Source organism: Lipotes vexillifer, unplaced genomic scaffold (genome assembly GCF_000442215.2).
Source record: "Lipotes vexillifer unplaced genomic scaffold, Lipotes_vexillifer_v1.1 scaffold40, whole genome shotgun sequence".
Classification (NCBI taxonomy): domain Eukaryota; kingdom Metazoa; phylum Chordata; class Mammalia; order Artiodactyla; family Lipotidae; genus Lipotes; species Lipotes vexillifer.
In genome coordinates this window covers 3,484,279-3,495,458 of record NW_006771578.1, presented here as the reverse complement: position 1 = coordinate 3,495,458, position 11,180 = coordinate 3,484,279, and the positions used below count along the sequence as shown (strand labels likewise).

Here is an 11,180-nt window from a genome sequence, read left to right as displayed (position 1 = left end):
GAACCCGTGTCCCCTGCATCGGCAGGCGGACTCTCAACCACTGCGCCACCTGGGAAGCCCCCAAATTCTTTTTTTAAAAAATATTTATTTATTTATTATTTTTGGCTGTGTTGGGGCTTAGTTGCAGCACACAGGATCTCCAGTTGTGGCACGCAGGCTCAGTAGTTGTGGCGCTCGGGCTTAGTTGCCCCGTGGCATGTGGGATCATAGTTCCCCGACCAGGGATCGAACCCACATCCCCTGCATTGGAAGGTGGATTCTTAACCACAGGACCACCAGGGAAGTCCCCAAATTCTTAAATTAGGTTAATGATTCACTCTACCAAATAAAATTTTACTTTTATTTCCTGTATCTCTTAGAGTAAATTTGGTAGCTCTAGTCAGCTGACCAGCCATTATGTGATAGTAATGAACAATTTTTCAATTTCAAATCATTGTTTTGAGGGTTAATTCCTTAATTAAATATTCGATTGGAAAAGCAGAAAAATCCACTTAGATACAGATTCATTGTTTATTTAATAACTCCATGAAAGAAAATTCTGTGTCTCCACAAGTTTTGAGTAGACCTTTATTGCGAAGTATATTTTCAGTCCCCACATAATTAATGTTACAAATATAATAACATTTATATTTTCTACATGGAGATCAGATTTATTCCCTCATTTTTCCTTGAAAATGTTTTAATTTTATTTTTAAAAAAATAAAGAGGGAGTCACATTATAGAAAACAATCAAAATTCATTTGTTCCATAAAACAAAGGATTCTTATATATGCACCATTTGGAAATCTGTAAGTTTCTTATACACCTACCATCAAGAGAATGATCTTAAATCTTATAGAGTTAACCTCTCACCTCTATAATTCTGATGGAAATTATTTTAATTTTATCCTACTTCTTTTATAATTTAGGCAAAGATGCAATTTACACGATTCCAGTGAAAAACATTCTTGCTGTGGAAAAACTGGAAGAGAGCTCTTTCAACAAGAAAAATGTAAGTCACATAATTTAAAGCTTTTTAAACTGCATATATTACTTAGCTGGAAATTTAAAAAGAGGTTTATTTTAGTATTTGTTATTAATCATTAATATCTTATAATTGGTGGCTAGAAATCTGTCTTAAAATTGTCCATTATTGTTGATGCTTTATATAGTCTGCCTCCCCTGTTAAGTTAAAGGTACTTTTCTCAATATTTGCGTATTCTCAAACTTCTCAGCTTGACATTCAAGTCTTTAAGAATACAGTCGCTACTAGTCTGTGCAACCTTATCTTCTGCTACCCTTCAGTACATAGCAATACACTCAAGTCAACCAAGATGATTTCCTTGTTTCTATTTTCCCACTGCTTTGTCTTTACTCATACTTTTTTCCTCCATCTGAAATTCTGTCCCTTTATTCCTGATTATGTGATAGTTCCTTCCTTTGGATTTGTGTGATTTCTAAAAATTATACTCTGTTGTACCGTTTAGTACCATGTGACTCAGTCCCAGGGACTAACTTGCTTGAAACATAATAGTTTATAAGATACCTGAGCAGCAGTTACCTAGCCAAGCAAACTAGATTTCTCTTATGTACCTTTTTGTGTTTTGTACTGTTTGGTTTTTAGACTCTGTCACTAACTTTTTGTCTTAATTGCCTATGAAGATGTTCCAAGTGATACACACAGAGAAACCACTCTATGTCCAGGCAAATAATTGTGTGGAAGCTAATGAATGGATAGATGTACTCTGCAGAGTGAGCCGATGCAATCAGAACAGGCTCAGCTCTTATCATCCCTCTGCATATCTAAACGGAAACTGGCTTTGCTGTCTGGAGACCAGTGAAAACGCTCTAGGCTGCAAGCCATGTACTGCGTAAGTTTCTTTTTGATTAAAGAAGCAATGTTTTAAATGTGTTACATTCATACAATGGAATGTTATTCAGCCATAAAGTGGATTGAAGTCCTGATACATGCACAGATGAACCTGGAAAAGATGCTGAGTGAAAGAAGCCAGACACAAAGGCCATATGATAACATTTACATACAGTATCCAGAATAGGTAAATTTATAGAGACAGAAAGTAGATTAGTGGTTGTGAGGGACCAGTGGGAGGGAGGAATGGGGAGTACTAATGAATACAGGTTTCTTCTGGGGGCGATGAAAATGTTCTCCAATAAATCATGGTTGCACAGGTCAAAATATTAAAAAGGGCAATGTTTAAATAGGTGTGCAAGCTTGAGCAAGATACCGAGGAAGAAGGGCTTAGCCCTGTAGACTTAAAAAGTAATGGGATGAAGCATAGGTAATGAAAGTGATTTCACTTTAAAATTCCCTTCCTTTTGGTTAGAGTCACATGATGACCAAACCTCTCTTGGCCCCATTTTATTTAATTATCAAATCAGATTAGATTCCTAAGGTTCCTTCTGCAAAATTCTGTGGTTCTATTTTCAGTTTCAAACCATCAAAAGTCTTTAGCATGTTAACAAAGTGATATTTTTCCAATGTCTTTGATTTCATTTTTACCGTAGAGGTGTCCCTGCAGACATCCAAATAGATATTGATGAAGACAGAGAAACAGAAAGAATTTATTCCCTTTTTACCCTCAGTTTACTTAAGCTGCAGAAAATGGAAGGTAACTATACAATTAAAATACTTTTATATAACCATGATCCTTCATTACCAATGCCTGAAGTGTTGCTTTGGCATTTTCTTAAAGTCAAAGATACCTCATAGATTTACCAAAATGTTACTTATATGAAAGTTGACAAACTCCCAAAGGGAGCCTTTTTCATAGATATTCATCAAGTAAAAATACTGTTTTTGAATAAATGTGATTACCATGATTAATAAAATATATGTATTTTGGTTATCTATGCATTTCCAGGGGAGATCTTCCCAGCTTGAGCCCCTTGAAAAGTTCTTTTTTTTAAAAAATAAATTATTGTATTTATTTTTATTTTTGGCTGCATTGTGTCTTTGTTGCTGTGTGCAGGCTTTCTCTAGTTGTGGCGAGCGGGGGCTACTCTTGGTCGTGGTGCGCGGGCTTCTCATCGCAGTGGCTTCTCCTGTTGCGGAGCACGGGCTCTAGGCTCACGGGCTTCAGTAGTTGTGGCCCGCGGGCTCAGTAGTTGTGGCTCGCAGGCTCTAGAGCGCAGGCTCAGTAGTTGTGGCGCACGGGCTTAGTTGCTCCGCGGCATGTGGGATCTTACCGGACCAGGGCTCGAACCCGTGTCCCCTGCATTGGCAGGCAGATTCTTAACCACTGCGCCACCAAGGAAGCCTGAAAAGTTCTTATTTATACTATCAATACGAATTACATGTAATGAATTTAGTTGTCTGATCAGAGATTTTATTGCTTCTTGTAGAGGCTTGTGGAACTATAGCAGTCTATCAAGGACCACAGAAAGAGCCTGATGACTATTCTAACTTTGTAATCGAGGATTCTGTAACAACCTTTAAGACAATTCAACAAATAAAAAGCGTCGTAGAGAAGCTAGATGAACCCCATGAAAAGTATAGGAAGAAAAGATCAAGTAGTGCAAAATATGGGAGCAAGTAAGTATTTTTAAAGATACTTTCAACATTTTCCAACATAGTTTGAGATTGCCTCTGTACTCACATCTGAAGTGCAGGCCTCCTGCTTACCTTCGTCTTTCAAAACCAGCTCAGAACCTTTCTCTTGTGCAAGAATCTCCCTGGCCACTCATACAGGGATCTTTGTCTTTTTCAATTCTGGTATCATTTCATTATATTGGTGCAGTACTTTGTCATCACTTTTTTTTTTTTTTTTTTTTTTTTGGGTCCGCGGGCCCAGGCTCCGGACGCGCAGGCCCAGCGGCCATGGCCCACGGGCCCAGCCGCTCCGCGGCATGTGGGATCCTCCCGGACCGGGGCACGAACCCGCGTCCCCTGCGTCGGCAGGCGGACTCCCAACAACTGCGCCACCAGGGAAGCCCTGTCATCACTTTTTAATGTTATATTTCGGTGTAATCTTTGAACTGAATACTTAGTAGTTTTCTGGTTTTGTTTTGTTTTGCTGATCCTCTTCCTTCTTTATCTCTCACAGTACCTTTATACACACTAAGTACTAGAAAAAAAGAATCAGCTTCGTAGTGCTGGAAGTAGCTTATAGTTGATGCTTTGGATCCATCTCAGATGCAGGTGGACACTGGTGGAAACAGCAGCAAGAGTTAATATTTATTAAGGAGCTCACTCCTTACCACTGGGCACTGTACCTAGTACTTTACATTGCATCAGTTAGATAGCTTTTAGCAGCAAGTAACAGAAAATCCCAATTGAGGTGGCTTAAATAATAGGAAATTTTTTAACCTTACAAATTAAGTCCCGATTTCTACATTTGGTTAGCTCAGCTCAACGGTGTCATCAAGGACGATCCAGCTGCTCAGCCAGTCTTCAACAAGATGATTTCTGTCTTCCTCAAACTTGTCCCCTCATGGTCACAGCTGGGCTGCAATAGTTCAGAGCCCCACATTTTTAATAATAGCAGCCAGGGGCAGACAAAGCTTATTTCCTCCTCAAGAGGAAGGAAACCTTGTCCAAAGTTACCCCTAGCTTCCCCTGAAACACAGGGCTGCCCAGTACTAGCACTAGAGTCAGGTTTCGATTTGCACAGAGGTACATAGGGAGAGATGGTTCTTGGACCAGCAACTAAGTGTTCGCCACAATGCACACTCTCTCACTGATCCTCACATCAGCCCAACAGGGTTATATTCCCATTTCACAGCTAGAGAAACCGAGGCTCAGGGAAGTTAAGTGTCTTGCACAAGGTCATACAGCTGATTAAGGAGGGGCTTTGAATCTTGGCCCTGCCATTTTTACTTTTTTTTTTTTTTTACCTATGTGAATTGATAATTATATATGTTTTATAAACAATAAAAATCAGTTTGACAGGTATAAATATTTGTGTTCTCCCTAGATAGAAGGCTCAGTACATTAGGAGGATTAGTGTAAGCATCCTAATACTGTCTTTTCTACGTCAGTATACTTTGTTCTCTTCCAACAGTAGTAATCCAGTTTTCTTGGAGCCCCGGCAGGTTTCCATATGAGGTCCTAGTCAGTGCTTGACCACCCTTCTTAAATAGTATTCTCCCCCTGTAGCCACACACACTCCTCCTGTACCCACACCCCCTTTCCCAGCTGTATTTTCCTCTGTTAAAAAATTCCAATCTTTCTTGTACTAAATATTTTATTTGTTCATCTTATTTCCTCTATTTTTCTCTAGGGAAAATCCAATTATTGGGAAAACATTTTAGAGTTTGACCAATTGACTCAGAAGAACTGGAAAATATTATTTTTGTTGGAGTTTTTCAATTCATCATATATTTTGTTCATAGTATTTAAGAATGAACATTGGCTTCACTGTCACCTGCATTCACCTTGTATTTAATATTTAATAATTGAAATTAACTGTTTGGGAATCCTGGTATTGATGTGTTCCTAGAGAATTTAAAACCCAAGATTCCCTTCAGATCTTACGTGTCGAAAGCCATGTTTCTGCAACTCCTTTTTAATAGAAAGAATCTTCCTAAAGAAGCTTTGTAACAAAAGGAGAACTCCTCCATAGCAAGAAACCATTTCTTCTTCTGACACTCTGTGTTCTGTGGACTTTTCACTACCATTAGTGCCTGCTCTATACTGCCAACATTGTGTTTTACTGGAATATTTCAATCCATGACTATTCAGAGCTTTCCATTTAGTTCATCTAGACCCTCCCTCTTCAGAAGATCTCCTTTGGTCCATTGGTCATTACAGATTACAGTTGGAACAGCGACAGAAATGTTAGAAAACTGCCAGAGTATCCTTGAAAGCTGGTAGATCTTTTGTCTATTTAGAGATGATGCAAACAGAACTCAGATAGGAGAAATCAGGGAACATGTACTGTTGTCTGCATCTTGTTTACATTTGGGATGAGTGACGGCAGATGAAATAAAATGAGACCACTAAATTTTTTTCATTGTTTTAAACATCAGGTACTCATTTTCTTGATTTGAGAGTTCAGGTTAATGTGACTTCTAAGGACTTCACTTTTGAAAAAGAAGAGAAAGTAAACAATGGGAAAAGGTGGTGATAAACTCACTTGACTTCACTCATTACTCCATTATTATAAGGGCCACCACCATAGGACGCCCTCCTCCCAGCGTGAGGCTGAGGTCTAACTCAAGAACAGTCACTCGGCGCACTTTACTCATCTGGGCCACCCCAGATTATACTTTAGATACTCCGTGGTATCTAATCTTTATGATCAGTTGAATGATCAGTGTTTAAGTCTAGAAATAGTGCTTTCCTGAAAATGTTTATATTTCACTGCTGTTTTCTTATTGCCTGCTAGCCAAATGGAATTTGGGCAAGCAACTGTTTGAATCCTATTTTTCCCTAATTTACTTTTATCCTAAAAATCATAACTGTAAATAAGCAATCGAAGCAAGTTGCCACCTTGAAGTTAAGAGGTATGCACTTTGCTTCATCAGTATTAAAAACCATGGTACTCTTACTTTGTCTTTTTAAATTCAAAACATTTTCTAAACGTGGTACTTTGAACCTTGGAGTATTTTACATGTTTCTGTTTAAAACTGTGACTACTTATTAATGTAAATCTAGCTAGTAGTGCTTTCTTTGTTTCCCTGAGCATAAGCTATATTTCAAGATACACTTTGCCAATTATGTTATTGGTAATTGTTTTTAAATTATAATGTTACTAGGTAATTATTTTTAAAGACCATTCACACACAGTCATCAAAGTTGTTCCATAAATGATTGTAATGGAGCAACGTCTCTAATGTACAAGTCTCTAAAGGACTTGTAAAAATCAGTTGGTTTTATTTAAGAATCAGTCCTAGTCTGCATTATGGTAGGTCACTGCTGGCCCATTTTAAAGACAGGTTTGAAAAGTCTTTTAAATTTTATGAGCTTATAGATTCCATAAACTACACTGATTCATCATTGTGAAAGAATTTTACCATTTAATAAATTTCTCACTTTTGAATTTCATTCAGATTGAAATTTCATTTTAAGGGTCTCTGAATGTCTGCCTGGAAAGGCCATGTGAGCGTTGCCAGGTACCACTCATTACTCTCTAGTGGCTTCTTTAGTTATATTCTTCTAATATTTCTAATGTCAAGCCCTCAGTTATGACGGTTTTTAAAGATCACAGCATTCTCAAAGGGACCAAGCCTGTGTGAATATGTAACTCAGAATTTGAAGAGTTCAGTTACTAGTTATTTTCTTCACATGACACTTTTTAAAAAGCCAGTTTGACTGGAATTAACCACCTTGGCATAGCCTAAAAACAAGTAATATGACATGAAATTTTCTTTGAAAGTCTTCTGAAATAAGAGACCATGTCAGTGGGACCCCAAAATAACCAAGGTACTTACTTGCTTCCAAGGGCCTCCTCATTCCTCTGCTGTTACTTATGAGTACTTTGATTTTTACTACCTGATCTGCTTTCTCTGCCTTTTCTAAACTTGAAAAAAATACATGGCAGCTCACTTTACCCTAAAACCCTGAAAACCCCAAGAAGGAAAGAAAAGGATGATATGGAGAAACTCTTGCCATAAATGCCAATTCTGGTTCTTAGTTTAGCCATTTCTATCATTTGAAATTATGCTGGTATGTTGCTTGTGTTGTTGTTGTTATCGTTTGTTTTGTTCTTTATTTAGCTTTGTTTTTTTAATATTCATTTAATATGATAATGGGCAATAGCAACATTTTTTTACTCCCAGGAATATAATTTATCAAACTGAACTATTTTCTTTCTTTGCCAAAGAAAAGAAATACGTTTGTTTATCACGGGTAGTGGTTAAGTGTCAAAACAAGGCTTTCCTTATTGTACAAAAGAAGATGACGAATGATGTGGCTTTTGTTTCTGTTTCTGAAGCCTAATTTCATTCATTTATCAGAAAGGCTCATTCATGCCAGGTTTTAGAAGACAGGTTTTTGGGGGGGTTTTTTTGTTTTTTTGTTTTTTTTTTAAGTAAAAGCACCTTTAATTTGTTCTAATGGTACATCCTGTAAAGACAAAATGCTACAAAAGCCTTTTAGGTGTCCTTACAGTATGTGAAAAATACAGGACTCATTCTAGAGTTAAATTGCCAGTCTTGATATTATCCGCTTCCATTTTTATTAACTTTTGGAAATTAATGTTGCTAGTAAATATGGTTTTTTTTACAGTGTCCAGTTTGAAAATATAAGTTATCAAAACTTAATGTAGTGAATTTGTGTAACCATGTTGTATTGTTGAGAATGTATTTTTATTTAAATTTTATTTTCTTATCAAAAGTATTATAAAACTTAAGAACTTTTGTAGCTGTCGCTTGGAAATAACTCAAATAAATTACAAGAAGCCTGTCCACTCTTTGTGTGACCTTACTTTCTCACTGATGTAAGAATTTCTTCTCATTTAAAATTATTGTACCTCACCTATTAGGAGGGGAATAGCAGAAGTGAGGAGTCCTCAGTAACTAACAAACAAAGAACAAACCATCTGGAAAGGATGCAGTAGTCTTCTGCATTTATCTAGACTGATTTTTGATGGACTGAGGTCCTTATTTATTCATTCAGCAGACTTGTTTTGAAGACCTACGGTGTGCAGGTGCTGTGAAGGATCCCATCATTCCCGAGAGCCACGCACATCTGTTGTGTGGGAATATATTCCCCTCTTTTCTGAGTAAATACTTTAGAGCTGACTTGCACCCCCAACGAGAGAAGCCAGAATCTTCCCCATTAGTGCCTCAGCAGCCTCTTAGTATCCTCAAATAAACCTCCATAAAACCTAGTCCCTGCAACTCCAGAGGAACTGAAGGTTAACAAAGAGGAAGGAATAGGGTTCTGAATCTCTAAGCATCTTGTTTTTATTGAAATACCAGAATCCCGCTCATACTAGCCCATGTATTAGAATAGACCTTAGAAAAATCAGTAAGGACATAGTTGAACTCAACAACATCAGTCAATCAACTGGATACAATGCACATCTATAGACTAGTTCCTTCAAAAGAAAAAAAAAGAATAGACCTTAGAATAGAAACATCAAAGGGTTCTGTGTGGGTTCTATTCTAGGACATAAACCAGTTCTTTAAAGAGAGAAGGGGCAATACTTCTGTTGGGTTTCTCTTTAAGTTTCATGACTCCAAAACAAGAGACACCTAAGGCCAAGCAGAGTCCCTTTATGTTCCATTCGCTGGTGTAAGTTTCTCTACTGCCCCAAGTCTCAATGACCAGTGTGGCCCTTCAGAGAATACCTGTCCTGGATAGACATGATGTACTTCAAAAATAAACTGATCCATGTCCAGAGACCTTGGGTCATCATTCCTCGTATGTATCCTCACCTGAGGTTTAGTCTTTTGTGGCCGAAAGTCTCATTCATTGGCTTGTCATTTTGCCATGTGACTTCTCAGTTTGGTGAACCATTTGCCATCATATTTTAAGCTTATACCTAGATTTTATATTAACAGCAGAGAAGGTAACCTGTTTAAAGTCCTATTAAGATTCATTCAGTTTTCTGCCTTGTATGTTAAATCCTTTTTGTTTCATACTATCAAAGCCTTTGCTTTCGTTGCATTTATCTACTTTCTGACATGGTCTTAGATACGTGAAGTTTTGGCTCATCAAGGAAAATTCTGTCTGGAGCGAACAATACTGTTTTCAAATTGAACATATTTCTCAACTCCACCCAGAACTGAGAAGGCCACACTGTACTGTTACAGGGGCACCCATCATTTTAGTCAGACTCAATGCAGTGTGGGGTAAGTGACCCCTCAAGAGGCCTATCAGAATCTCCCTGAGGAGAGTCCTCCCAGAGGACTCAGGTGTAGTTTGAAAAGGCATGAGTCAATATAATTTTTATACTTGAAAATGCAAAAAACACCTCTTTTTGTAATTCATAGAACAGAAAAGTCAACAAAATATTGACTGGTACAAATAGCATAGGTGAGACCGTGATTCTCACCTGAAGGCCCTTTGCAATATGGAGGCTGAGATGTCTGTGTTAATGTGGGACATTTGTTTTTAAAGTTTGGGAAACACTGGAATATGGGCTAAATTCCAAATCCTGATCCCAAGTCTCTTAAACTGTACATCAGAAGTAGTTGTCAGGAGTAAAACTACAACCAAAATCACTGCCTCCTTGGCGTTTGCATTCTGGGGCGAGACAGAAAATTAAACAAACAGGTAAAATGTGTCAGATGGTGGTAAGTATTATGGAGCCAAGTAAAGCGGGGAAGGGAGACGGAGTGCTGCATGTGGGACCGGGAGGGCTGGGATACGATTTAGAGTTAGGTGGTCAGGCAAGCCCTCACAAGGTAGGTGACATTTGAACAAAGAATCTGAAGAAGGCGAGGAAAGGGAGTCTTAAGGATGTGAGGGGAAAGATCCTCCCAGGCAGAAGAAAGGAAACGTGTGGTGTGCCCAAAACAGCAAAGGAGATTAGTGTGGCCAGAGCGAAGTGATTGAGAGGAACTGGGACGCCTGGGATGAGAGACCATTTTGAGCAGTGGAGTAACATGGTGGACTTGGCTTTTTTGGATTGCTCTGGCTGCTGTGTTGAGAAAAGTCTCGCAGGCATAGGCGGCAGCAGGGGATTGGGTAGACTAGCATCCTATTCGTGTGAGATTCGTATGGAACCACAGAGGACCCCGAACAGCCAGGGGGGTCCTGACAAAGGAGACCAGCAGCTGGAGTAAACAAAAGAGGCACACGGGCCAGAGGAATAGAATAGAGACCCCAGGGATAAACCCACAAATACGTGGTCAGTTAATTTATGACAAAGCTCCCATCCAAAGGACATGCAGTAGCCAAAGGAGTTCCCCAATAAATTGCTTGGAAAATGGAACATCACGAGCAGAAGGACACTGGACATCGTCTGCTTCGCACACAGAGCTAACTGAAATACACAGTTCTTCACATCAGGCCCTTCCTTTGCTGGGTCCTCTGATGACAGACCCCCAGCAGTCAGCCATGCACAAAAGAGTCTCCTCAATTTTTCATCACTTTTCTTCCCATGGCAGCACCTTGCAGCAGGTCCTAAAGAAACAAAGATCCACTCAACGTGGATGCAGACCTGCATTGTCCTGAAACCAAATCCCTGGTACGTCCTAAGGAGACCTAGCTCCTGTCAGCTGTTCACAGAGCCAGGTCTGTGGGCAGATCAGGCAGGCCCTGCACTGGTTAAGAGACACGGGCTTGTCGC

The 11,180-nt window shown here is 38.9% G+C and overlaps 1 protein-coding gene across 2 annotated transcripts in view; it reads left to right on the top strand.

The window, feature by feature from the left end:
• RASA2 (RAS p21 protein activator 2) overlaps window positions 1-5,717 on the top strand; it is a 119,906-nt gene extending 114,189 nt beyond the window's left edge. Inside the window, exons 20-24 of one of the 2 annotated variants that reach the window (XM_007446965.1) lie at window positions 909-991; window positions 1,642-1,850; window positions 2,506-2,609; window positions 3,343-3,532; window positions 5,220-5,717. In XM_007446965.1, coding sequence (XP_007447027.1) covers window positions 909-991; window positions 1,642-1,850; window positions 2,506-2,609; window positions 3,343-3,532; window positions 5,220-5,250 — 617 coding nt within the window. In that variant the 3' untranslated portion in view covers window positions 5,251-5,717. The remainder of the gene's footprint in view (window positions 1-908; window positions 992-1,641; window positions 1,851-2,505; window positions 2,610-3,342; window positions 3,533-5,219) is intronic. The other variant, XM_007446964.1, reaches the window with a different exon arrangement.
• Window positions 5,718-11,180: the final 5,463 nt, after the last annotated feature.